This window comes from Balaenoptera physalus (genome assembly GCF_965194825.1).
Source record: "Balaenoptera physalus genome assembly, chromosome: 16".
Classification (NCBI taxonomy): domain Eukaryota; kingdom Metazoa; phylum Chordata; class Mammalia; order Artiodactyla; family Balaenopteridae; genus Balaenoptera; species Balaenoptera physalus.
This window is the reverse complement of record NC_138898.1, coordinates 16,710,609-16,736,821: the sequence shown is the minus strand read 5'-3', so window position 1 is coordinate 16,736,821 and position 26,213 is coordinate 16,710,609. Positions and strand designations below refer to the sequence as shown.

The 26,213-nt window shown below is 42.3% G+C and overlaps 1 protein-coding gene across 5 annotated transcripts in view; it reads left to right on the top strand.

The window, feature by feature from the left end:
• The window catches only part of IFT52 (intraflagellar transport 52), a 28,611-nt gene that overhangs the window by 627 nt on the left and 1,771 nt on the right, over nt 1–26,213 (top strand). The window contains exons 2-13 of one of the 5 annotated variants that reach the window (XM_082430277.1): nt 1,953–2,077; nt 2,748–2,835; nt 6,782–6,911; nt 7,205–7,280; nt 8,334–8,405; nt 10,747–10,873; nt 14,210–14,296; nt 15,589–15,657; nt 18,422–18,576; nt 22,482–22,569; nt 23,555–23,663; nt 25,757–25,902. In XM_082430277.1, the coding sequence (XP_082286403.1) occupies nt 1,953–2,077; nt 2,748–2,835; nt 6,782–6,911; nt 7,205–7,280; nt 8,334–8,405; nt 10,747–10,873; nt 14,210–14,296; nt 15,589–15,657; nt 18,422–18,576; nt 22,482–22,569; nt 23,555–23,663; nt 25,757–25,902 (1,272 nt within the window). Of the gene's footprint in view, nt 1–1,952; nt 2,078–2,747; nt 2,836–5,397; nt 5,471–6,781; nt 6,912–7,204; nt 7,281–8,333; nt 8,406–10,746; nt 10,874–14,209; nt 14,297–15,588; nt 15,658–18,421; nt 18,577–22,481; nt 22,570–23,554; nt 23,664–25,756; nt 25,903–26,213 lie in introns of those variants that run through there. The other 4 variants (XM_082430280.1, XM_082430279.1, XM_082430278.1 and 1 more) reach the window with 4 other exon arrangements.

Genomic DNA, 26,213 nt, shown 5'->3' with positions numbered 1-26,213 from the left:
TGTACACTGTGAAAATAAGCATGGGCATGGATGGAATGGAACATGAAAAGATAGCTGTGGTGGGATCATGGGGGAATTTTTTTTTTTAACCTGACAAAATGATTTTAAAGTTCAACCTAAAAAATAAGTTATGTGGGACTAACGAGAAAAATTCTAAAACTTAAGAGTAATAAGAGAGATTAGCTCGTATCAGCACCACCAAGTATTATAACATACATATTATAAAGCTGTAGTAATTAAAATAGTATGGAACTGGGCAGGAACTTACAGGCAGATAGAATATATAGAATTCATAATAAAATTCAGTTTTTAGGGATTTATTATATAGGCAAGGTGGTATTTTAAATTAGCATAGAAAGGATGGATTGGTGTCAGGCAGCTTGCTAGTAATTAAAACAATAACAAAATTAAAGCACCAAAATAAAGTCCAAATGGACTAAAATTTAAGTCTTAAAAATTTTGACATCATAAAAGTACTAGGAGAAAGCATTGTTGGATGTATTTATAATCTTAGCATGGTAAAAACTCTTCTAAATATGTCACGCAATCCAGAAGCCAGAAAGGAAAAGATTAATGCTTTCAACTCTATAAAATTTAAAACTTTCTGTGTGGCCTGCAAAATTCAAGCAAACTAAACCAAAAAAAACTACCAGCAGCTAAGTCTAAAGACAAATAAACTTATGGAAGTATTTATTTAATGATCAATTAGAAAAATTTTAAACCCAATAGCAGAGTATATGAACAAGAAAATCAGAAGAAATACAAGTGGCCAATATAAACAGTGAAAGATGGCCATCTCACTAATTTCAAAGTGCAAATTAAAATAATAAGGATTTTTTTTGCCTATCTTATTAGCAAAGATTAAAAAAATTAAAAATAGGATTGTGTGGAAACAGAAATGTATTAGCATTAGTGGAAGTAAAAATTAGTACAATTTTTTGGAGGGCAATTTGGAAATAATTTACTTAGCCATTCAACAGGTAGGAATTCTATAGATATGCAAAGTACACAAAAAATCATGTTCAGAGATGATGTTTGTAGTATTCTTTTACTAGCAAAAAGTTTGGGAAAAAAACATGTCAATCAGTATATGAGTGGTTACATAAATTTCAGTACATCCATAAAATGGAATGCTGTGCAGCAGTTTAAAAAAGAAAAGTGGTAGATCCATATATAGTGACATGGAAAGATGTGAAAGATACAGGTTAGGTGAAAAAAGTGTGTTGTAGAATAGTGCATATGGTCCTATTTAGTAAATAAAACTATAAGTTACCATATGTATAAAAAGAATTTAGAAAACTATACCCCACATTTAACAGTAGTTAGCAGTGAGGAATCAGGTTGGAAACATGGTGTGATGGCAGGGCAGGGCCATGGAAGTGGGCTGATGGGAAACCCAGGGTTTGCCTTGGGTTTCTGCAGCCGTGATTATTCATTTCACTTTCAGCCTTTGAATTGTAGGGAAATTGTAGCTAAGTTGCAGCTGTGTACCTTTTTTTAAAATAGATTTATTTAATTAATTTGTGTGTTTGTTTATTTTTTGTCTGCGTTGGGTCTTCGTTGCTGTGCGCGGGCTTTCCCTAGTTGCACTGAGTGGGGGCTACTCTTCGTTGAGTTGCACGGGCTTCTCATTGCGGTGGCTTCTCTTGTTGTGGAGCACAGGCTCTAGGTGCGCGGGCTTCAGTAGTTGTGGCTCGCGGGCTCTAGAGCACAGGCTCAGTAGTTGTGGCGCACGGGCTTAGTTGCTCCGCGGCATGTGGGATCTTCCCAGACCAGGGCTTGAACCCGTGTCCCCTGCATTGGCAGGCGGAGTCTTAACCACTGCGCCACCAGGGAAGCCCACCGTTTCTTAATGAATTATAAGAAGTAGACTATTGGTTCCTTTTAGGGTCTTTCTTTTGGAATATTGTTTATTGTTTCCCTTTTTTCTGATCCCTTCTTTTTTCCATAAGGTGACCATGGAGAAAGAGCTTCGGAGCACCATTCTTTTCAATGCATACAAAAAGGAATTATTTACCACCAGCAATGGGTATAAATCCATGCAGAAAAGACTTCGGAGTAATTGGAAGATTCAGAGGTGACCAAGTGAATTGTTTTCCCTTCTAAGTGATGATAACAGCCTGCTGATAACACTGAAAAGTCTTTATTTTCTTATGTAACATAGATTGTTTAGGTGGGAGGCGTTCCATTTAAAGGTCGTTCAGAAATAAATTATTATTAAAACATATCTTTCAAAAATTGGCAATTAGCATATTATTAAGTGGTCTCCCAAATCACAAATCAAGTAATTATTCCAGTTATACATATGTAAGTTTTTAAGAGGTTAGAGGCTTTCTCCATATTTTAACTTGGTCAGTATTTCAGTTTAGGGAAAGGAAAAATGAAAATATCCGTGTGTGTGTGTGTGTGTGTGTGTGTGGTTTTTCTTAATAGGTAAAGGATATGTAATCATACAAGCTAATGGTAGAGCTGATTGAATTAGTAGTTGGAGGACTTCTTTACGCTCTAGTGTGGTTTAATTTGGACACCTTGGCTTATAGGTAGTGCTTGAGCACAGGCTGATGACTCTGGGGCAGACCTATTAGAGGGGATTCTCACTTTGGGAGAGAGGCTGGACCAGGTACCTCTAAATCCCTTCATTTCTGTGCCTCTGTAGCCTCTGATTCCATACAGTCTAGACGCTAAAATAGCTCATGAATTGGTTTAAATAATGGATCTAACACTTGCTTTTAAAATCATATTTCTAGCTTAAAAGATGAAATTACATCTGAGAAGCTAACTGGGGTGAAACTGTGGATTACAGCAGGGCCAAGGGAAAAATTTACTGCAGCTGAGGTAAGAAATATCCATAAAGAAGAAATGTAGTGAGATAGTTAGGAGCATGGGCTCTGAAATCCCGGGCTTAAATCCCTCTTCACCACTTAACTGTGTTGCCTTAAGGTGGTCACTTCATCTCTTTATTCATCATGGAGTTGTTGTGATGATTAACTGAGTTAATGCATGTTAAGTGCCAGGCACATAGTGCAGGCTAACTCAATATTAACCATACTTCTTTGCCATGTTTTTGCTTTAAAAATAGGAAAATTCCATTTAAAATTAAGCTGTTTTTTATTCTATTTCATGGATAGACAAAGAATGGTTAAGTGTAAAACCCAAACAAAAATAACAAGTGTTGGCAAAGATGTGGTGAAATTGGAACCCTTGTGAACTATTGGTGGAAAGGTAAAATGGTGCAGCCACTATGGAAAACAGTATGGCGGTTCCTCAGAAAATTGAAAATAGAATTATATAATCCAGCAATCCCACTTCTGGATATATATTCAAAAGAATGGAAAGCAGGGTCTCAAAGAGGTGTTTGTACACCCATGTTCATCGCAGCATTATTCACAGTAGCCAAAAGGTAGAAGCAACACAGGTGTCCACCAACAGATGATAAACAAAATGGGATCAATACATCAATGAATTATTACTCAGTCTTAAGAAAGAAGGCAGTTCCGGTACTTGCCGTGACATGCGTGAATCTTGAGGACATTATGCTAAGTGAAATAAGCCAGTTACAAAAGGGCAAACGCTGTATGGTACCATTCATATGGTGTACCTAGAGTAATCAAATTCACAGAAAGAAAGTTAAAATGGTAGTTGCCAGGACCTAGAGGGAGGAGGGAGACGGAGTTATTTTGTAATGGGTATGAAGGTTTTGTTTTGCAAGGTGAAGAGTTCTGTAGATTGTTTGTACAGCATTGTGAATGTACTTAACTTTACTGAACTGTACACTTAAAAGTAGTTAAGAGGGTAAATTGTATGTTATGTATATTTTACCACAGTTAAAAAAGCAAAAAACTCAGAACATAGCAAGAGCCTTTCTCACAGAGACTTGGAAGTGCTTGGTGTTCAGGGAGGGTTGTGGGGAGGAGGGAGGGAGTAGAGGCAGGGCGGGGCCAGTGTGGTCCTTAGACTTAGGTGTCCAAGGTCTCCTTCTCTTACTTCGGGTGAGGCCACGGGGAGGGGTCCACAGGGGAGCATTCCTGTTGTCCTTTTTTTCTCAACCTGACTGCAAGGCCACCCTCTCATCTGGGAGGGGCATGGAGGGAGACATAACTATTTAATCAGGTTAATTGAGAGGAGGAGCGGGAATTATCATTGGGAATGTGGAGGTGACCAGCCACTCCTACCCCATGAGACCCCTTGGAAAGTACACACAGCGGGCAGTGGCCTGCAAAGGAATACTGTTGGGCTTTAGTCCCACACTCCGATAGTTTCTCTTCCACCTCCCTTCTCCACCTAGGGAGGAAAGAGAGGTGTCCCCGTCTGGGCCAAGGAGCAAGCAGCCTCAGGAAAGCCAGGGCATCCAGAGAGAGGGCCAGAGACCCATGCCTGGGCCTTTTCCCAAGAGGAGATGAGCGCCAGGCCAAACCTTTTTTCAGGCTTTCAGGGATGGGAAGCAGTGGCTTCCAAAAGACAAGGGTCCCTTGAGAGGCAGATTTTGTTCTTTGGAACCTTAGCCTAATGTTCTCTCACTAGACCAGCCCCTGGCACCATGTTTTCTCTTTAGAGTTGGAGTGAGGTGGGAAGGAAAGGGAGAAAAGCATTTAGCTTCTTCCTAAGAACCAACATCCTCTTGTGTTTTTATGCTTCCACTGGGCTGATCCCAGTGGTCAGCAGAGGTCTTCATCCAGGGCAGAGATCACCGCTTTCCTGGTCATTGCTGCTGGTCTCTGAGGACTCGTAAAGGGTCAGTTCACACCTCAAGGGCTATGTGATCCCTCTTTGACGTTGTCCTCCAGAAACTTCTGTGACAGAACAGGCATCATATGTCTGACATTAGATGCAAGAATCAAGCTAGAGGTGAGGCTGAATTCAGAGTCTTCCCCTGTTTCCCAGCTCACCTGCACAGACTCATCACACTCGCTCAGTGGTGGTATTCAGTTACCTCCAGCAGCCCACGCCATGCTTCCCAACCCCGTCAGATCAAGGGCCACCTTATTACAAATGCCCCTTTATCATACTGAATTGAAAACATAGATAATATATTAACTCATCACCATTTAAAAAAAAAAGTTGATGCTCTAACTATATTAAAGGGAGATGATTTATTTAAAAAAATATATGAACTTCAAATTGTAAATGTATGGACATATATACTCTAGAAGAATATGTACGTTTTAGTGTGTTAATCCTTGAGCTTACATACTCTTAGAACACTTCTTTACATTTGCCATTTTGAAACAAAGGCTAAATATAAATCTAAGTATATAGAATCACCATGAATGGGACAGCCTATTGTGTGGAGTCCAGAATCCGTGAAGTTTTGTCTCATTTGGGAGCAAGCCATCTTGGCGATGTTAACTGTTGCACTGTATTTTCTATATTTAGGGGATTGGAGGAGAGAAGCAAATCCAGGTTGTGTGCAAGAGCAAGAGGGCCGTGCTGTAGCAGAGCTCCTTTGGGACAGTGGTTTCCCAAGTGGGATGCATGTGATGAACCCCTGGAGTGCCAGAAGGAAATTGTTCATATCTTTATTATCCTTAAAAATGTCCTTTTGGGAGTTTTTGTTTTGTTTTGTTTTGTTTTTGGCCACGCCGCGCGGCTTGCGGGATCTTAGTTCCCCAACCAGGGATTAAACCTGGGCCCTCGGCAGTGAAAGCACAGAGTCCTAACCACTGGACTGCCAGGGAATTCCCTGGGGAGTATATTTTGTAATGATATACATACTTTCTATACATATTGGAGCGCACATTCAAATTTTTTTCTGATGGGGTGCTTGAAGTAAGTTGAGAGACTGTTGGTCTAGACCGCCCACCCCAGGTGTTCTTAGGCTAGGTCAACAAAGTCAGCCCTAGATTTTCTTCTCTCCCCAGCTTTGTGAAAGCAAGAGAGCTTTCCAAGAGATAGGTAGACAACATGCCTTTCTTATGTGGTTTGATCAGTCAGTGACTTGAATAGAATTCCTCCCTGAGAGGTGGTATGAGATGCCTTTATCCTGATATCCTTGGCTGACAGTGAGGAAAAGGTATGATCTCTATCAATAGTTTTCAAACAGGGATGGTTTTGCTCACTCCACACGCCCTCCCCCAACCCCAGGGGACATTTGGCAACATCTGGAGACATTTTTGATTGTCCGGAGAGGGCAGGTACAACTAGCATCTAGTAGGTAAAGACCAGGGATGCTGCTGATTGGAGGAGACCTGTGAGCTTCCTTTAGCTAATAGTGTTCCACTTTTGGTTTGCTGTCCAGATAGTCAACTTGGAAAATGTCATTTCAGTTTGAGTATTTTGGAGCTTTATACTAAAGACAAGTGTGGAAATCCTACATAGAGAGTAAATTTTATATTATCTTAATATAGATTTACATTTAAGTGCCTTTATAGATTTGAAGTTGTTTCTTTTTCATCTAGTTAAGGTCTTTTTTTTTTTTGTCTGTGGTGGGTCTTCGTTGCTGCGTGCAAGCTTTCTCTAGTTGCAGCAGGCGGGGGCTGCTCTTCATTGCGGTGCACAGGCTTCTCATTGCGGTGGCTTCTCTTGTTGCAGAGCACGGGCTCTAGGGCACATGGGCTTCAGTAGTTGTGGCACGCAGGCTCAGTAGTTGTGGTGCATGGGCTTAGTTGCTCCGCGGCATGTGGGATCTTCTCGGACCAGGGCTCGAACCCGTGTCCCCTGCATTGGCAGGCGGATTCTTAACCACTGTGCCACCAGGGAAGTCCCTAGTTAAGGTCTTATTCATAGTAGTTTGGACAAAAGTCTTCGAGGTATATTCATAGATTGTTTCTTTTTCTTTGTGTAGTTTGAAGTCCTGAAGAAGTACCTTGATGGCGGTGGAGATATCCTTGTGATGCTAGGAGAGGGTGGGGAATCCAGATTTGACACCAACATTAACTTTCTCCTAGAAGAATATGGAATCATGGTTAATAATGGTAATTATTATTGTTGTTTTAATAGAGGCAGTAATTTCTTGTTTATTATTTATATCGTAGTCCTCTGGGCCTAATAGTACAATGGAAAAAGCTCTGGGCTGTGAGGGTGCATGGTCCAGGATTCTAGTCTCACCGGCAGTCTGAATTTTCTAGTGCTAGGCTTCTTCCATTTATAAAATGAGAGAGATTGGAATATAGTTCCAGGATTCCTTTCAAGTCAAAATTTGTATGTGTCTATAATATCAAACTTACTTCTAATCTAAGAAGCACCTTCCTCTCTTTTTCCCTTAAAGATGCTGTGGTTAGAAATGTATATTATAAGTATTTCCATCCTAAAGAAGCTCTAGTTTCCAATGGAGTCTTGAATAGGTAAGCATATTGAAAACAGAAATGACTTTGTCAATGACTCTCCTCTTTCCTACGTGACTCTTCCCTTCTCACACATTGTTTTCTCTGGCCCTTTTTCCTTTCTTGCCTTTTTTAAAAATTTTATTATATCATAGTTTATTTTATTATATTACTTCTCATCCATCAAATTACATTCCTCCCATCTTTTGAAACCTTACTCCACATCACCTTTTTGACGGTTAGAATATATTCAGTTGCAAGTAAAGAAAACCCTATTCGGATGGGATTAAACAATACAGAGACTTTATTGATTCATGTCATTGAAAAGTCGAGAACTAGGGCAGGCTTTGGGTATGGATTGACTATAATATTCGTAAGGTCATCAGGGCTCCAGTTCCATTTCTCTGCAGTTCTCTTGGCTCTGCTCTCCTGTGGGGGGGAGCTGACTAGTTTTAATAGTTCCCAAATTTGTATCCTCATGCTACACCATTTAGGGCAAGAGCATATGCCTTGGTCCAGCATTCCCAGCAATAGTAGACCTGGGGTTTGCTGTGACAGAGGGCATAGAATGCCCTGGTGGCACAGTTATGTCATATTCTCCACCCCTGGAACCTAGGATGAAGTCAGTTTTTTCTCATCCATTGGATCCTAAAACATAAATTAAGAGCTTTAAGAAAGTGAGAAATGAATGCATGAGGGGGCAACAACAGGGACCTTCTGGGAGCTTTTCCCTATATTCCAAACGATTCATTCCACACTTGAACTTGCCAGGTACTCTGCTGGGTCTGAAGATAGAGAGTCTAGAACACAGGACTAGAATGCGGGTCTAGTACATATTTGGACCTTTCCCTCAGGACTCAAGAAAGAGGAATTGATTCTTATATTTTCATGTTAACTTTTGCAGGCTTCCCAAAAGAGATGTAGGTATGTAGGAGTACCTTTATTTGATTTTTAAGAATGGTATTTTGAACAAGTCGGCACAGTCCTTATATCTAATTCATAGTTACTATTAATGAATGGATTGTGAAATTCCTAAATTTTTTTGTTTACTAGATTTTAATTTTTTTCTTCAAGGGAAATTAGCCGAGCTGCAGGGAAGGCCGTGCCTGGGATCATTGAAGAGGAGAGCAGTGGAAACAATGCCCAGTGAGTGTATTTTCTGAGGCCACCTGAAGAGGACGTATTTGCCATTTGAAGAGTTTTCTTTTTCAAAGCGAAGCATTTTCATTTCTGATTACAAAAGTAATTCTCACCAAAAACCAGATTGATCAGTTCAAAAGGAAGAAAATAGAAGCCCTCCGGTATAAATTCATGCCCCTCTCCCCAAAGATAATCCTTCTTAACAGTATTTAGATTTTTTTCGGGAATTCCCTGGCGGTCCAGCGGTTAGGACTCCGTGCTTCCACTGCAGGGGGCACGGGTTCAATCCCTGGTCAGGGAACTAAGATCCTGCATGCCTCACTGTGTGGCCAAAAAAAAAAAAAATGGTATTTAGATTTTTTGATTTTTTTTCATATATAAAAATAGAGTTAGGTACTTTATCCTTTTTATGACTGGATTAAACTGGATGTATCCTAATCTAATCAATCTCCTATTATTGAACATTTAGGTAGTTTATAATATTCTGCTTTAATAATACCACCTAACATTTATTGAGCACTTACTATGTCACAGGCATGTATTATTACCTCATTTAATCCTCACAACAACCTATAAGGTTGTTGACAAGATAACAGTTTAATTGCCCAAGCTCACTTGACTAGTAAGTGTCAGAACTGAGTTTCAAACCTAGGCAGTCTGCTCTAGGGCCTGTACTCTTAACTTCTTTTCCTTACTGTTATTATAAACAGTTTTATATTTGTTATAAATAACAAAGTACAAAGTGAACGTCTTTGTATGTACAATTTGTGCACTTAACGCTAATATCTTAGTAGGCCAGATTCTTAGCATTCAAATTTCTGGGTCAAAGGTCTTCCAGTCGATGATTGCCAACTGTGATGCATTGCCAAGTCACCCTCCAGGCTTTTGTAACATTTATAGTCCCTATGAACATGCCCCTTTTCCCTCTCTTGCCAGCATGGAATATTCTGTTGAAAATGATACCACTTTATTTTAACTTGCAATTCTTTTTTCTTTGTTTAAATAAATTTATTTATTTTTATTTATTTTATTTTTGCCTGCATTGGGTCTTCGTTGCTGTGCGTGGGCCTTTTCTAGTTGTGGAGAGCGGGGCTACTCTTCGTTGCGGGGCACGGGCTTCTCATTGTGGTGGCTTCTCTTGTTGGGAGCACAGGCTCTAGGCACGCGGGCTCTAGAGCGCAGGCTCAGTAGTTGTGGTGCCCGGGATTAGTTGCTCCGCGGTATGTGGGATCTTCCTGGGCCAGAGCTCGAACCCGTGTCCCCTGCGTTGGCAGGCGGATTCTTAACCACTGCGCCACCAGGGAAGCCCCAATTCTTTGATAATTATGAATGGGATGGCGTTTAAAGTCTACTGGCTGATTGTATTTATTCTGTGAATTTCCTGCTCACTGCTTTTATTGCCTGTTTTTCTATTGATGGTTTGTCTTTTCTTATTCGCTTATAAGACCTCCATGTGTTGCAAATGTTTTTCCCAGTTTAGCTTTTTACATTGGGGTATTTTGCCCCATAGAAGTTGAATGTTTTTATATAATTAAAGCATATTACAAAGCTCTAGTAGTTAGAATAATGTGATACTAATACAGAAATAGTGAAAAATAAATTAAAAAATTAGAATCAGATCCAAAATATGTGGAAGGTAGGGGTTATTAGTTTATAGTTAAAGTGAGATTTCAAATTATTGGAGAATGAATGGTATAATTTTGGCTAATCATTTGGAAAAACATTTCCATTTTCATGCCACACCCCAAAATATATCTCAGATGGATTAAATCTTTAAATATTAAAAATGAAACCACAAAAAGCACTAAAAGAAACTATAGGTGAATGTTTTGTAATCTTAGAGTACAGAAGACCTTTTTTTTTTTTTAAAGGAATTCCTTCATTTTTATTTATTTATTTTTGGCTGTGTTAGGTCTTCGTTTCCGTGCAGGGGCTTTCTCTAGTTGCGGTAAGCGGGGGCCACTCTTCATCACGGTGCGCGGGCCTCTCACTATCGCGGCCTCTCTTGTTGCGGAGCACAGGCTCCAGACGCGCAGGCTCAGTAGTTGTGGCTCACAGGCCCAGTTGCTCCGCGGCGTGTGGGATCCTCCCAGACCAGGGCTCGAACCCGTGTGCCCTGCATTGGCAGGCAGATTCTCAACCACTGCGCCACCAGGGAAGCCCTATACTCACATTTCTTAAAATACTTTATTAAACCTGTAGCTAGAGTGATACTAATTTTAAGTTAACAAACCAAAGCTTATAGAATATTTTGTTTGATTGTGACTTGCTCAAGAAACGCTGAGATAATCTTCAAAAATTTTTTATTCATTAAAAAAAACCTTGAATATTTCTTTATTTCTTTCAGGGCTCTCACCTTTGTCTATCCTTTTGGTGCCACATTGAGTGTCATGAAACCAGCAGTGGCTGTTCTGTCCACAGGCTCTGTCTGTTTCCCACTTAACAGACCCATCCTGGCTTTCTATCACTCGAAGGTACAGCCTTTCTTAGATAAGGGTGGATATGTAATTTTTTTTCCTGAGATAGTAAGAACTACTTTAGTTTCCATGGGGTTTCATATATTTTCTCTTTTTTTTTTTGGCTGCGCCACTATATGGGATCTTAGTTCCCTGACCGGGGATTGAACTCATGCCCCCTGCAGTGGAAGCTCGGAGTCCTAACCACTGGACCACCAGGGAACTCCCGTATTTTCTCATTGGTCTTCACAATAGTCCTGTGAAGTAGGATTTCAATTAACTACATTTTACTTATGGGGAAACAGTGGATTGTCCAGTCATTGATGGTCAAGACTATACCTAGCTCTTATTCTAGATCCAAAGCCTTTCCACTGTAGCATGAGGCTACTGTAGTATAACTGTCTCTGACTATCAGCTCTCACCTTCAGTGTAAGAGAATCCATTCAGAGAAAGGTTGAGTTAGCAACCTATACCACAATGCACAGAATTGTGCTGCTGGTGTTTTAGTGTATCCCAGGAAAACATACCAGAAGACTAGTTGTTCAGCTCTCATCCTGGAAACCCCACAAAATGTGGGAACAGGTGGTCCCAGAGGACACAGCCATTCTCATTATCACCCCACATATCCACTGCCTTTTAATTCATGTTTGCTGAATTCACCTTCATCTGTCTACCAAGACTTGGAATTCACCAGCTGACCTCTCAGTTTTTCTCCAGAGACTACACATGTCTCTAGCTACACATGATTCTATTTTTCTTTGTGGGACCTAAGTATTACTTTTCCCTCTCATATTTAAAAGCTCTGACGTCATTTTTATTAGGAAATAAATAAATGTCTATGCTGTGTTTGAAAGATGATATTTAGACAAAATTGGTATAGCTATTAATGGTATTTAGTCTCTCCTAAACAGCAGGAAATACTGTTTTAAAATTAAAGTGTTATTGGACTTCCCTGGTTGTCTAGTGATTAAGACTCTGTGCTTCCACTGCAAGGGGCATGGGTTTGATCCCTGGTCCGGGAACTAAGATCCCGCATGCCCCACGGCACGGCCAAAAAAAACCAAATTAACATGTTATTAAATGATTCAACATGTGGAAATAACTGTTTACATTAAATGTCTGTTTATAGGCACAGAAGTAATGAGACACCATCTTAAGGGACCTCTGGTAGTATAATACTAGAACTGTTATAATTATTTGATTTTTTAACTGTGCACAGAGATTTTACCTGGCTTAATCAGTGGATTTTTATGGAGCATCTGTTGGGTACAGAATTCTGTGCTAAGTGTGGTGATTCTTCTGGAATTCATGAGATTATCATGTGCTCATTGCCTAGCTATTTAAAGCCCATTTTCTCCTCCTGATAGACTTTCAGTTCTGCCTTATAAACACAGTCTTTCAGAGAGGTTGTTGCCTGTCACTCTTGTTGGTGAGATGAAGCAGTGATCCCAGGGAGAGCCTCCGTCTGGAACCCATAGCAGGGCCAGGCTAGCACCGGAGCGTTCTGCCTCCTTGCCCAGGGCCGTTGCCTTTGTTGAGCTTATCATGGTCCTTTCTAGGTCTTTGGTTTACTGGGATAGACTCATTAACATTGAAGGAGCAAATTGGTCCTTGAGTAGACATACTCTTATTTAATTGGAACAAATTATAGACAGATGCTGGAAAAGGAAGCTGAAGACAGTGGTAGAATCAGTCAGGACAGAATAAAAGGATTAAAAGACAATGTATAATCTATTTGAAATAAATGAGGTAGGGAAAAGAAAATACAGTTGACTTTTGAGCAATGCAGGGGTTTGAGGTGCCAGCCCTCCACACAGTGGAAAATCGTGTGTTACAGAGTCAGTCCTCTGTATGTGCGGTTGTGCAGCTGCGAATTCAACCAACCACGGATCGTGTAGTACAGTACTCTTTACTATTGAAAAAAATTCGCTAGTAAGTGGACCCATGCAGTTCAAACCCATGTTGTTCAAGGGTCAACTGTATACTAAGGAAAAGATAATATAAATCTGACTGTGAGTAGAGGTATAGGTATTTACTCACCTACAGGGATTCAAATCGCAGCCCAGTTCATTCAGTCATGTCCCTGCTATTTCTGTAGAACTCCACCCAATTCACTTCCTATTCTCAGTAACCTATCTGTTTGCAGTGGTTATGGTATAGTAATCATATTATCTTTCCTCTGAAGCATTTGCTTTTAATGTGGGACAGGTCAGAGTTTGTTTTGCAAATTTTGTTTTATTTACAGAATTTGTGCATTTGTAGCTCAACAGCTCTGCTTAGGTGTCATTCTTTCCCAGTGTGGTTGCAGTTGTGCCTGTTCTCTGTATGTCATGTTGCTAGAAAATCTGATTTCATTTTGTGTTTTTAATATTGCACTGTTTTTTTTCTCATTACAAAAATAATATATGCTCATTGTAGAAAAATTTTTAAATGCAGAGATGCACTACTCTGAGGCAGCCCAGGCTGACGTTTTGATCATTTTCTCCCACTTTTGCTTGTGCCTTATTTTTGTTTACTTGCCTCACAGGCTTTAAACTCCAATAGCTGTACAGTTGATGGTACACTTTTTTTTAAACTAATGTTATGACAGAAGCATTTTCCCATGTTACTGAGAAACCTTTCTAATATATAATTTAACAACTGGGGGAGATTCCATTGTTCTTAACCATATTTCTGTGGGTGAACATTTGGATTTGTTTCTAATCTTTTGTGATTATGACTATAAAGTTGTGCAGAGTTCTTGGTATATTTTATACTGCTTTGTTGCATTTGTTGACAGTTTCAGCAACATTGTGTCAAAGAAGTTACTTCACTAAACCTGACCAACACTGTTTATAGTCATTTTTTTCTTATTAATCTGATAGGAAAAAGTACTTTGTTTTGATTTTTTTAAAATTACTAATATTAAAGTTTTTATTATTAACCAGTCGTTTCTTTTGTGAACTTTTCGTGCTTGTGGCTTAGTTTTCTGTTTGGATCTTAAATACTGTTTTTTGGTATTCATAGATGTCTAAATGTTTACAGATTATCTGTGGATTTGTCTGTTTTTTCCTTTAAGATTATGATTTTCATTTATAATTTCACTAACAATGGGAAAATACTGTTGAACCAATTCACACTGCTTTCTATTAAAGTCAAACTGAAGGGTATAGAAGTGTCTAAATTGAGAAGCAGGTTGGAATATAGTTGTTATCATAATTGACATTTCTAGACCATTAAAATGCCCATGTGAATTGGCACTTCTTAGTATATAAGACATTTGCTCACATGGTTGTAATGATAAGTGTTTGGGGACTGAGATGCACGTGGTACATTTTGGGATCTGAATATCTGACACTGCTTTGTCATCAACAGAGCCAAGGTGGGAAACTGGCAGTGCTTGGCTCCTGTCACATGTTCAGTGACCAATATTTGGATAAAGAAGAAAACAGCAAAATCATGGTAAGCTCTTCTCTTTTATCTAATGAATAATATGTATGATTTTCCTGTCATTAAAAAAAAAAATACTGCTGAGTTCATCTAGTCATTTAAAACCAGCTATTCAGAACCCGTTATACACCGGGCACTAAGGATACAAAGATGAGTCAGGCATAGTCTCTGCTCTGAAAAAGTATATAGGACCCTGAGAGAGAATGTGAGAGACGGAGAAGTAAATCCAGAAGGACGTGGGGAGCGTTTCTAAGCACACCACCCCGGGCTGGGAGCCACCCTGGAGAAGTGGGGAGGAGCAGACCCAAGCAGGGCCTCCCGTATAGAGACTAGGAACTCAAACTTTCTTCGAAAAGCCATGGGGAGCCCTCGTAGAGTGTCCAGCAGCCTTGGGCATAGTCAGATCTGTGAGTGCAGAAGATGGAAGGGAGAGGGCAATCTGGAGCCAGTTAGGAGGCTGGCAGAGAAGGAACAAGGACCCGAATGAAGGCAGGGAAGGTGTGAGTGGGGGGAGGGGCTGGCCAGCACGAGTGGGATTTAGGAGGAGTTATAATAGGACTGTCCCTGATTGAGGCGGGGAAGGAGGGAAAGGCATGGCAAGTGCAAAGGAAACATGTCCTGTGAAGGGTGACAGGGTGCAGGTCAGAGCTGGATGTTGCCGGTGACTCACTCAACCAGAGGGAGAAGGTCCCGCTGAGCTTTCTCATTAATGAAATAAGTTCCTTCAGCCTTAAGGATTATTGTCTTATTGAGAGATTGATTTAAGATCTCGTTTCTGGGAATTCCCTGGCGGTCCGGTGGTTAGGACTCTGTACTTTCACTGTCAAGGGCTTGGTTTCAATCCCTGGTTGGGGAACTAAGATCCCACAAGTTGTGAGTTGCGGCCAAAAAAAAAAAAAGGATCTTGTTTCTGTAGAATCTACATGAAGTTCCAACGTCTTTATCACATTCTGGGGGCATCTTGTTATATTGTACTTTTTAAGTCCAGACTGTCATCAGCACATTACACAGGGATTGTTTCAGAACAGTGAACAAATTTTAATAAATTCTGGCTGGTGATTAAAGGTTAGAGTGCCCTAAGATAAATGATAAATTTCCAGTAATAAAAATGGCACTAGGGTAAGGAAAACTTTGCAGTTTTCATATGATTTCACCAAGATAAGGGTGGCTTCCCTTTTTCAAATCACTGGTGTGTATTCTCCTTCCCTTTATCATTTTTCTTGATTGGTTTAATTCTCTAGTCCTGCCCTCAGCTTTCTCAAATAACCAAATGGGTAATTCTGTGTTTATTTTTTTAAATTTAGGATGTTGTTTTCCAGTGGCTCACAACAGGAGACATCCACCTAAACCAGATTGATGCTGAGGACCCAGAGGTAGGAGGTTATGAATTATTAAAAAAAGCTTTGAAATGAAGACTGGGTCCAGCTTCTCAGCACCACTTCTAACAGTTCCAAAGGAATATCTGTCTCTTACTTTATCTGTTAGACAGATGGCAAGAAGTGATGCTTTTTGGCGAGATGAAGGCCACGTTGTAAAAAAATAATAAATCAGTGAATTATATAATTCTTCGTAGAATTCAGTGGGGTGGGAGCCTCTCTCTGTATATGTAATAATTGGAATTTAATGTATGCTCTCTGGCCCAAACTTTCAGAGTCAGTATCTGTAGAGAAATACTTCTTTCAAAAATATGAAGGATATAAAAATAATTTTTTCATGAAGAAACAAAGATCATCAGAATTTAAGTTTTAAACTCTCATTTTGTTGCCTTTAGGAATAACAATCCTAAGGGCATTATGATAATACTTATCAGACAAAGCAGAGTGGTGAGACCAGCACTGGACTAGGAACCAGTAACTACATTCTAGGTCCCGCTCCGCCATGAGCCCTGGGACCTTAAGCAGGTTACTTCTGACCTTTTTCATCTTAGTTTTCTCATTAGTCTTGGGGACACTAATACCTGTGTTCTTTGTCTCACAGGATAATTGTGAGGCCTAAATGAATAGATGTAAATTTACTTGTTAAACTAAAGGCTGTAAAAAGGGCTATATATCTGTCAAGACTTTTAAAAAACTCTTGTATTTATTATCTACCAAGCACTGTATATCACATGCTTCCACATAAATCATCTTGTTTAAACCTCACCACAGCCCTGGGAGGTAGATGGTCTTATTCTCATTTTACAGATGAGGAAACTGAAATTCTGCAGGATTGTAGTATGCCCAAAGAGCAAGCAATTACAGAGCTGGGACTCAAACCCAGGTCTCCTAATTCAAAGTCTACTCGTTCTTCCTTTAGTTCTGTGTTTCTTAAACTCTGAAATGTCAGGAAAATGATTTCTTGGCGATGGGTAGCAGGTCCCTCTTGCGTCTCCCTCCCACCCTCCTTATCCCACCCCTCTAGGTGGTCACAAAGCACCGAGCTGATCTCCCTGGGGAGCACTCTTTTTATGTTTCTGTCTGGACATCTAAGGCCTTGCTATTTGTCTGAACTAGGATTTTGTAGCAGGCTTCTGTGTGGAGCTAAGAATCAACCACAGGGCCTTTGGGATTGCTGGGCCCATACTTATCTCTGTGCCGTGACCCGGGTGTATGTTCTGCCATAGTCAGCGCCCTTGTTACTGCTCTCACCTTCATCCCTGTCCTATTAGAGGGTTGAAGCCTCTACAACAGCCAAATAGTGCTAGGAAGGGCATTTATCTGTTGATGCTTCTCCCTTGTTTCTTGTCTAAAAAAAAAGTTTGAGAATTGGGGGAGTTTTCGACGCTTGGGATATAGAGAAAAGTGAGCCTGTTTGTCTTGATGTCTCATTTCCATCACGCTCAGGCACGTTTCCCCAAGTGCTGGCTCTGGAGAATGTGGAACAGTATGTTGTGGGTGACTTCAGAGACCAGTTTTTAAAACTATCACCAAGTTGGCCTTGTTAGAAGTCAAGGCTAAATGCAGTTCAAAGGGAAATTAGGAATACACAAACTCCTGTTTGCCAGCATGCATTTATTTAAACTTAAATTTATTGCTCGACTAGGTAATGCCTTCACATAGTTTGGAATTCAAAAGCATACACAATGAACAGTCTTCCTTCTGTCTTTGCCCAGCCACCTGGTTCCCCTCCCCAGTGACACCAGTCTTAGCAGTTTCTTGTATGTTCTTCCAGAGATACTTTATATAGAGATAAGCAAGTATGCATGTGTGTATGCTCTCCTTCCCCCTTGTTTTACCCAAATGGTGCTATGTACGCTTTGTATATACTGCTGTCTAGCACCTTGCTTTTTATAATTACCAGTATGTCTTGGAGGTTTTTCCATACTTATTCATAAAGAGCTTTCTTTTGATTGTTTTTTGTTTTGTTTTTTGAAAACTGAATTTTCCATTATTTGTACTGTGGTGTATTTAACCAGTCTCCTATTGATGGTCATTTAGGTTTTCCCGGTCTTTTTCTGTTACCAACAGACAGCACATGTCATCATTAAGGGTTCTCAGCAGTGCTGCAGGCATGTCCTCGGCTAGGTGAGAAGGGCTGGGGTCTAGTGTCCAAGGAGGGGTTGCCTGTGCTGGGGTCACAGGTGGTTCGTACACAGGACAGGAGAGAAAGCAGAGTGTATGGCCCAGATGCTAGTGGGTGGAGAGAGGATAGATGTTGAAATGGGAGCTTGTGGACTTTCTTTTATGATTGTGTCGGTTTTCTCACTGGTGTAGAAAATAAGGTCATCAGCTAAAATTAAGAGGTAGAAAATCATATTAGATGGTTGAAGTGACAGAAGGAAAGTGTTGCCTATGAGAATGGGAAAAGGGAATGAACTTGAGAATTTAATTGATGGCTGAGCACTCAAGATGAGTGTGTAATGAAAAGGAGACCAGTCAGCAGGGTTGTGCGTTTCTCCAGCCATATTCAGCTGTGTGCGGACCAGCATGAATCATTGCAGAGCTGGGTTTTGTCAGCGTTGGGGATTACCCAGGTGACCTTTGTCCTTCTTTCCACCAAGAGTGGCTTATTTAAGGTTTAGTTGTCAGTGATCATGAACAGTGAGATGTCTTAGCAAGAGAGTAGAAATGTTGCAGATTTAGACCTGAGGCGCTGGAGACCAGACAGAGTAGATTCTTGCCCCTGCTCTGCTGAAAGGAACCCTCTTGTGGCTTTCAGATTTCCGACTACATGATGCTGCCCGACACGGCCACCCTGTCCGAGCGGCTGCGAGTGTGTCTCCAGGAGGGCGATGAGAACCCTCGGGACTTCACCACCCTCTTCGACCTGTCCGTTTACCAGCTGGATACCACTTCCCTCCCCAAGGTCATCAAGTCAGTACCTCGGCTCTCTCAGCTGCTCTGCACTCCACTGGGTGTTCGGTTTGAAAACACTAGCCTGGGGGCGGGAGTTAGGGGCATGGCAAGTGCGGTGTGCAAAACGTGTTCTCAGACCTAGACCTGTGATGAGGTTGGCCGAGATAGCTGGGAGTTTGGGGCGGGGCTTGCTACAGAGGAAACTGCCAGCAGTTGTCAGCTCCTGCTGTGCTCCAGGCTCTGTCTTGGACATTTAGAGAAACCAACTTGTTCCGGTTTGCCCAGGACATTCCTGGTCTGAGCACAGAGAGTCCCACGTCCCAGAGACCCCCCTCAGTAAACCAAGGTGGGCAGTCACCCTGTGAGCACTCCGCACTGTGCCTTCATTTAATACCTTCAGTGGTCCTCTGAGTTACCTGCCTCACTTCCAGCTGAGGAAACTGAGGTTTAGAGAGGGAAAGGATTCTCCCACGGTGGGAGCAGGGATCTCGAGCCAGGCCTGAGTGTCTTTCAGGCCAGTCCTTGACTCTGTTTCATGCCGGCTTTGTTGGTGTTGTTCTGCATCCCTAACAACGGGCAGGGACTAACATTTTTGAGCATCTCTGGCCTGGTACAGGATCTACACCTGGATAAACCAAAGGCTGAAGGCACAGTACAGATGATTGTCTAACGTCCTGGCCCTGTACTTATGTTCAAGGTCATCAAGCACTCATAGAGCTCTGGCTGTGCTGAGCACCGTACCTAAAGTGTATGGTTTTATGGAGGAGACAGACAAAAGCTGTGATGCAAGGTTAATCTAGTGCTAAATGTGAAATGTAAAACTGGAGGCCGTGGCATAATGAGGAAAGAGAATTCGATTCTGACGGGTGAGCAGGGAAGGCTTTAAGAAAGAGAAGGGGCCGTTTTAGCCAGGCATTGAGGATTTCAGAAAACATTTCTGGGTGACTTGTGTCTGCTTGGCCCTCTGATGGGTGGTGCACTTTAAGGGGTGAGAGGATTTCAGGAGATGGTTTGGGGTGTTGGGAGAGAACATTCTGCAGGGAGGTTGCTTTCTGAGCAAAGGCAGGGTATGTCCAGGCAGGGAAGTTCATTCCTAGTTGCCATTTGAACTGCATTTAGCCTTGCCTCCTAACAAGCACCATGTTAATTTTTTTATGTACGTTGCTTTATCATGTAATAATCATAATACAGTTATTCTCCCTGTTTTACATATGAGGACACTGAGGCACAGAGAAGATAAGGGAGTTGCTTAAGGTCACACGGCTAGTTTTCGGTGGCACCTGAATTTGAATCCAGCCAGTCTTAACCCTGAACCTGGGAAGAAATTATCTGGAGATTTATTACTGTAGGAAGTTAGAGAGTCTCTAAAAAAAGAGAGCAACACTGACATCCCCAGAGCCGCCAGGGCATCTCTGTCACCCCCTCAGCACCTGCAGCCTGCAGGTGACAGCCAGGTTGTAAATCCTGGCTGCACATTTGGCTCTTCATTTGCTTGGTTTTGAGCTCCGACGCTCTCCTTCTAACTCAGGGCTTTTCTTAGAATAACAGAAGTTCCATCAGGCCGCTCCACTGGCTGCTTCCAGTTTAACCGGCTGCTGCCGTTTTGACTCGCTTCTCCCCCGATGCAGGTGGACCAGGCCATCACGACCATTCTTCAGTGTTGAATGAGAGATTGCGTGGAACTGTCTGCTATTTTAGTGTCGGCAGAGTCAGGTGGTGGATGTTTCAGAGGCTTGGACGGCTCTTTTGATTGTATTTGTCTTTCATACCACAGCAAAGGGCAGGAGTTACTGGTTTACAGTTTCTGTGTGGAGCTCTGAGGTATTTTTATTCACATGTAACAACTTTTGAAGGCAGTTTCTCTTTTTTGAGTAAAAATTGCATTCGTCATTAAATATGTATGTCAGCTGTAGGGTATTGCTCTGAAGTGACTTCATTTGTCCAGCCCGTCTTTGTTGATGCCTGTGGGGTGTGAGGTAGAGACAAACAGTGTGGTGTCCCTGCCCTCAGAGTTCATGGTGGGATGGAGAGTGAGACATGGGCGGTGAAAATGCACCACCAAAGGTCAGGCCAGAGTATTCTGGAATATAGAACAGCCCCATTTCACAGATTTGTGTATAGCAATGGCATTTATTCTTCCCCTTTTCCCATATTGATCATCTTTCTGAATTAGGTTTTGCTTGCTTTTAAGATTAGCTTCTCCACCCATTCCCCACCCCCATCAAGTACATGTTGGCCACTAGTAGGAGGAAGATCTGGGCAGGTGGTGAGCCGAGTGGAGAAAGGGAAGACTTAATGGAATTCATTTTATTACTTACACAGGGCTTCAGCACAGTCAGCTCTATCTAGGGACAGAAAACAGAATATCATGGCTAGAATGACCAAGGCTAGGACTTGGCAGCAGGGTTCTTTGTGTGTGGGTACTAGGACCTTTAGCTTAGAACTGCCTCTAATTCTGCCATCTGGGTAGACTGAGTCGCGGGGCTTCTGGTTGGCAGGGATTAGCCAGGTCTGAGTTCTGATCTTGCCTTTGTTGCTTCCTAAGCACATGACCTTGGGGAGCTACTTCAACTCTATACCTCTGTTTCCTCTTCAGAGATTACACCCACTTTCCAGGGCTGTTTTGAGGATTACATTAAATAAGTGCCTTGCACAGGGTCAGGCACAGCACGTGGCATGTGGTAGATGCTCAAGGAAAGTTATTTCTCTTCTCTCCGTGGGGATCATCTGCTCATTGCTAGGAAAGACTCTCCCCAAGCATCTGGGACTAGTGGAGGTGGTGACGGCATAAGCTCAGCTAGCCGTCTTTCTGCGGTCATAGACCTGTCTCCTTTCTGAAAGCACTCCTACAGAGAAACGGGCATGAACTTTGTCCACACCCCTTGGCATTTGCTTGCTTAGATGAATTTTGAAAGGCCACAAATGAGCACACAATTTAAGTTGGGTGAGTGAGTATATTTTAATTTGCCTCATTCCCAGAGGAGGTCACAGAGCTTGTACAATCTATACCCCGATGCAAAAGGTCAAATTAAGGTTTGGGAGAACGGAGGCAAAGGGGAAGCCGCAATAAAAAAACTACCGTGGGGGAAGGTCAGCCCTTGACTCCATTAACTCCTTCGTGCCGTTCTCGCTCCACCACAGCTGCTCTGGCTGCCCTGCTGTTCCGTGAAAATGTCTCTCTCCCCTTTCCCCCTTCTCCTTGCTCTGGCCTCTGCCTGGGACGCCTCTGAGGGAGACTGCCTGACCTGCCCCTCCCCTCACGCAGGACTGCTCTGGCAAAGCCCCACTCCCTGCCCCTTCCCTGTCTCTGTCCCTCTCTCCTGATTGGCTTTTCTTCCTAATGCTTATTAATCCCTGGCATCTTGGCTTTTGTTTATTGTGTGTCTCTCTTCCGCTAGAATGTCAGTCCCATGAGGGCCTGCCTTGGTCTCTTTTTGCCCCTGCTGCTGTACTCCTGGCAGATAAAACTGCCTGGTACACAGTAGGTGTTCAGTAGCTGTTTGTGGAGTGAATGAGCACACAGAAGTGCATATCCTGTGGATCTGTTCAGTCGCCAGAAGCAGACTTCAGATTTGACTCCTGTCTCTTGATGGTGAAAACAAATAAGGAGACACAGTGAGTTACAAGATTCACGGTGTCCAGTGGGTAAAAATTAAAAGCCTATTTAGGAGAAGCCCGATAGGAAACTTGAATGAACTTTCCCTTTCAGTTCTCAATAAAGTCACACTGTCTGTTGCAGTAGAGAAGATTCCTGAAAGGATCGTTACATTACATGTAACAATACATTTTGTGTGATTTTTATTTTTTTTGCCAAAGTGCTGAGCCTCCTGATCGCTGGAGACGAGCACCGTGCGATCAATTAGACGTGCTCTGCATCAGTGTCTCATCTTGATTCCTGCTTGTTTATCTTCTTCTTAACACAGGGCTCACGAGCAGCTAAACGTGAAACATGAACCGCTCCAGCTCATCCAACCTCAGTTTGAGACGCCGCTGCCAGCCCTTCAGCCAGCGGTGAGTGGGTGTGTGGGGGGCATCCTGCCGCAGAGCCCCGCTGTTGCTGGCCTCGTGTGGAGCTGGCCTCCTCATGGGGTCATGTTTCTCTGGCTCGAAACATGCATAGAGAGCAAACCTGTTAGTATTCTACAGGGACTTCCATTTGGTGTAGTTCCCAACTGAGGAATCAAGGGTGTGGGCCTCTCTGGCTGTTAAACATTTCCTATCTTGTGGGGTTGAAGGGCTTGTATGAGAATTCCTGGCTGAAAAGGAGGAAGAGCTTTGTGCTAGAAAGCTTTGAGCTCTCCAGGCAACAGGCACTCAGATTCACAGCACAGTTCTAAGAGCCCAGGGGACAGTCATGTGTCTATAGGTTACTTTTCAACATTCCAGTCCAGCGTGAGCTCCACTTGCCTTCAAAATTGTCTTATCCCACCACATTCTGGAATGTTATGAGCCAGTTGGCTTCACATTGGTAACCTGAAAATCGGCCACAGTGGAAGTGTTTACAAAACAGGAAATGACAAATGCTACAGATCAGGCCTCTTGTTTTGAGTGATAGCTCAACATTTATCAGCACACCACTGCTTCATACCTGCGAATTCTGGCTATAAGTTCAGCACTTCCTACATTAATCTACATCTGTTTCCCCAATTTCTGTCCCTGAAGAACTCATCATCAGATGAGAAACGACTCATGCAATCAAATGTTCAACACAAATTTGCACAAAATGCAAATAAGCCGGATAAGTCCCAAGCTGTGTGTCCTTGCATGAGTTAATGGGCGCTGGTACATCAGCTTGGCGAGTTTGGCGGTGTGCTTGGAGCTGGTTCTGCTGGGTTGCTTGCACTGGGCCGCCGTCTTGCTTGCTGTGGTCTCATGGGTTAGGGCGGAAGGAGGTGATGGGCGCTGGGCGGTTCACCATCTCATTTTCCTTACGTCTCCTTACCATCAGTTATGGCTTTGGATGTGCTCTTTCATGAAAGACCTTATTGCCTTTTAGGTTTTCCCTCCTAGTTTCAGGGAATTATCACCCCCTCCGCTGGAGCTGTTTGACTTAGATGAGACGTTCTCCTCTGAGAAGGCCCGGCTTGCTCAGATCACCAATAAGTGTGAGTGTGGTCAAATTCTTGTTTGTTTTCTTTTGTGAGTTTTATTAAATTGTGAATTTCTGAGATTTGCCGTGAAAGAAAGCTTAGAGTTTGCTTAGGGAGAACAGAATATGAATGGAAGTATAAAAGCACAATTTTTGTTTATTTCATGTGAATGATGTGGCTTGTTTCCCTAGGGGTCAGTTAGCTCAGTGAGCTAGAGCATGGTGCCAAGCAGAGGCCAGGGTCTCAGCTTTAATTCCTGTGTGTCTTTAGTTCTGACCTGTTGGGTGACCCCAGGATGAATTCTGACTCTGGCTGCCTCTTAGTAAATCTAGGCCATTGGTCACAGGAGCCGTTGAATAAAAAAATTCAGTCAGGGCCAAGAGAATTACAGAGACTTCAGATTGGAAGGGATTCTAGAGAGAGTCAAGTGTGCCCACCCTGACCCGTGGGTGAGGAAATGAGGCTCCGGGCCACACAGCTGCAGGGTGAGTGGTGCTCCTGACTCTCGGCCCCGTGCCCCGCCTGACATGCCCTTCCTCCAGCACAGCAGGTGGGCCTGCACACATGGACTCAGAGACATAAAATTGAGGCAGTGACCCCACTCCTGGGAATCTAACCTAGGGAGATAAATGAAGGTACACAGATGACTACGACGTTACTTATTAAAAAATAAAATACAATTGGGAATAGCCTTAGTGTTCACTCACAGGGAAATGGTAGTAAATTGCACCACATTCAATCAGTGGAACAGTATGTAGTCATTATAAAAGAGGGTTACAAAGGCCAGGGGGTGACACTGAGATTCCTAAATGAAGAAAGCAAGATATAAAACTGTACTTAGAGTAGGATCCCAACTATGTGAACATCTGTATGTGCTCGAAGACCAGAAAGGAACGTGCAAAAATGAAAATAGTTCAATGTCAGATACCTGTACTGCATCTCTGTTCCATGCCAGGCATTGTGGTAGGCGCTAGGCAATCCGAAATTAGCAAGACCTAGTAATTAGTCCAGTGGGAATAATAGACCTGTGAAGGATCAGACCCTTTGACCCTGCGTTTCTGTTTCTAGCGGTTTATCCTGCAGAAATCCTAGTAGAAATGCATAACAGAAAAGATATAGAGATATTAATTGTAGCATTCAAAAAATAGACAACAGTCTAATAGTCCATCAGTAGGAGAATTGGTTTAAAAAAAATGAGACAAAGTGGAATATTATACATCTGTTCAAAGAAAGATGTGGAGCATAAGCTTTGACATGGAATGTCCATGTTACGTCGTTAAATGATGACGGCAACTTACAGAACTGTTATAGTTTGATCCCGTTTTTTTACACATATGTAGACGTGTAGGCATACATGGCAGTAATTACCCTAGGAAGTATTGGTGGGGGTAGAGCTAGAGTGAGAGATCATTTCTATCATAACTTTAAAAATGCAAATCAGAGGGGAAGAAAAGAAATAATAGTGTAAGTAGGGCAGTAATGGCTGTCCATCCTTGATACAGGGCTGGGGATGGTTACACAGAGAATTATGGATGATTTTTTCTTTCTTTTATTTCCTTTCCTATAATATTGCTATAATAAATGCTATTTAAAATACCCCTGGGACTTCCCTGGCAATACAGTGGTTAAGACTTCAGGCTTCCACTGCTGGGGGCGCGGGTTCGATCCCTGGTCAGGGAACTGAGATCCTGCAAGCTGCACGGTGCGGCCAAAAAAATTTTTTTTAATAAATAATATAAATAAAATAAAATACCCACATGTCCTTCACAGAATGATCCTTGCGGCAATCAGAGAATGGTAATTTGATTCCCCGCTGGTTGCTCCTGTTCTGTGTAATGTAGGAATGCCAGATGTGGTAGTAGCGAGCCAGAAACTGGCTGGCTTTATTCTAATCAGGAGTGTCACACTTTTGTCCTAAGTTACAAAAACAGCACATCAGAGATCTCTACAGTTTGTCACTGTTTAAGTCCTTTGGTCACATTACCCAAGGGAGAGGTGAGTGATCTTGAGAGATGTCGGAACCCGAAAGGGATACCCAAACCACAGTGAGTCTGTACTTGGGGAAGGGCAGAGTCAAGGGTGAATCTGACTGCCCCAACTGTGCTCAGGTACTGAAGAAGACCTGGAATTCTACATCAGGAAGTGTGGTGACATCCTTGGCGTCATCAATAAACTACCAAAGGACCAGCAAGATGCCAAACATATCCTCGAGCACATCTTCTTCCAAGTGGTGGAATTCAAGAAATTGAACCAGGTACAGAACCCAGAGGCCCACTCAAGTGGGAGTCCTTCCAGTGGTGATATCATCCGTAAACTGGACTTCTCATGTTCCATGCCATTCATTCATTCATTCTGCAGGCATTTCACTATCTACTAGGTGAACAAAACAGACGATGTTCCGTGCACTTATGGGATGTATATCTAGCTGGAGGAGACAGTAAACAATAAACGTAATATATAAGTAAATCGCATAGGATGCTAGGAGATGATAAGCGCTATTAAAAAGTAGAGCAGGGTCAGAGGGATCAGTGTGCTGAATGTGGTGATATTAAATAGGGTGGTCAG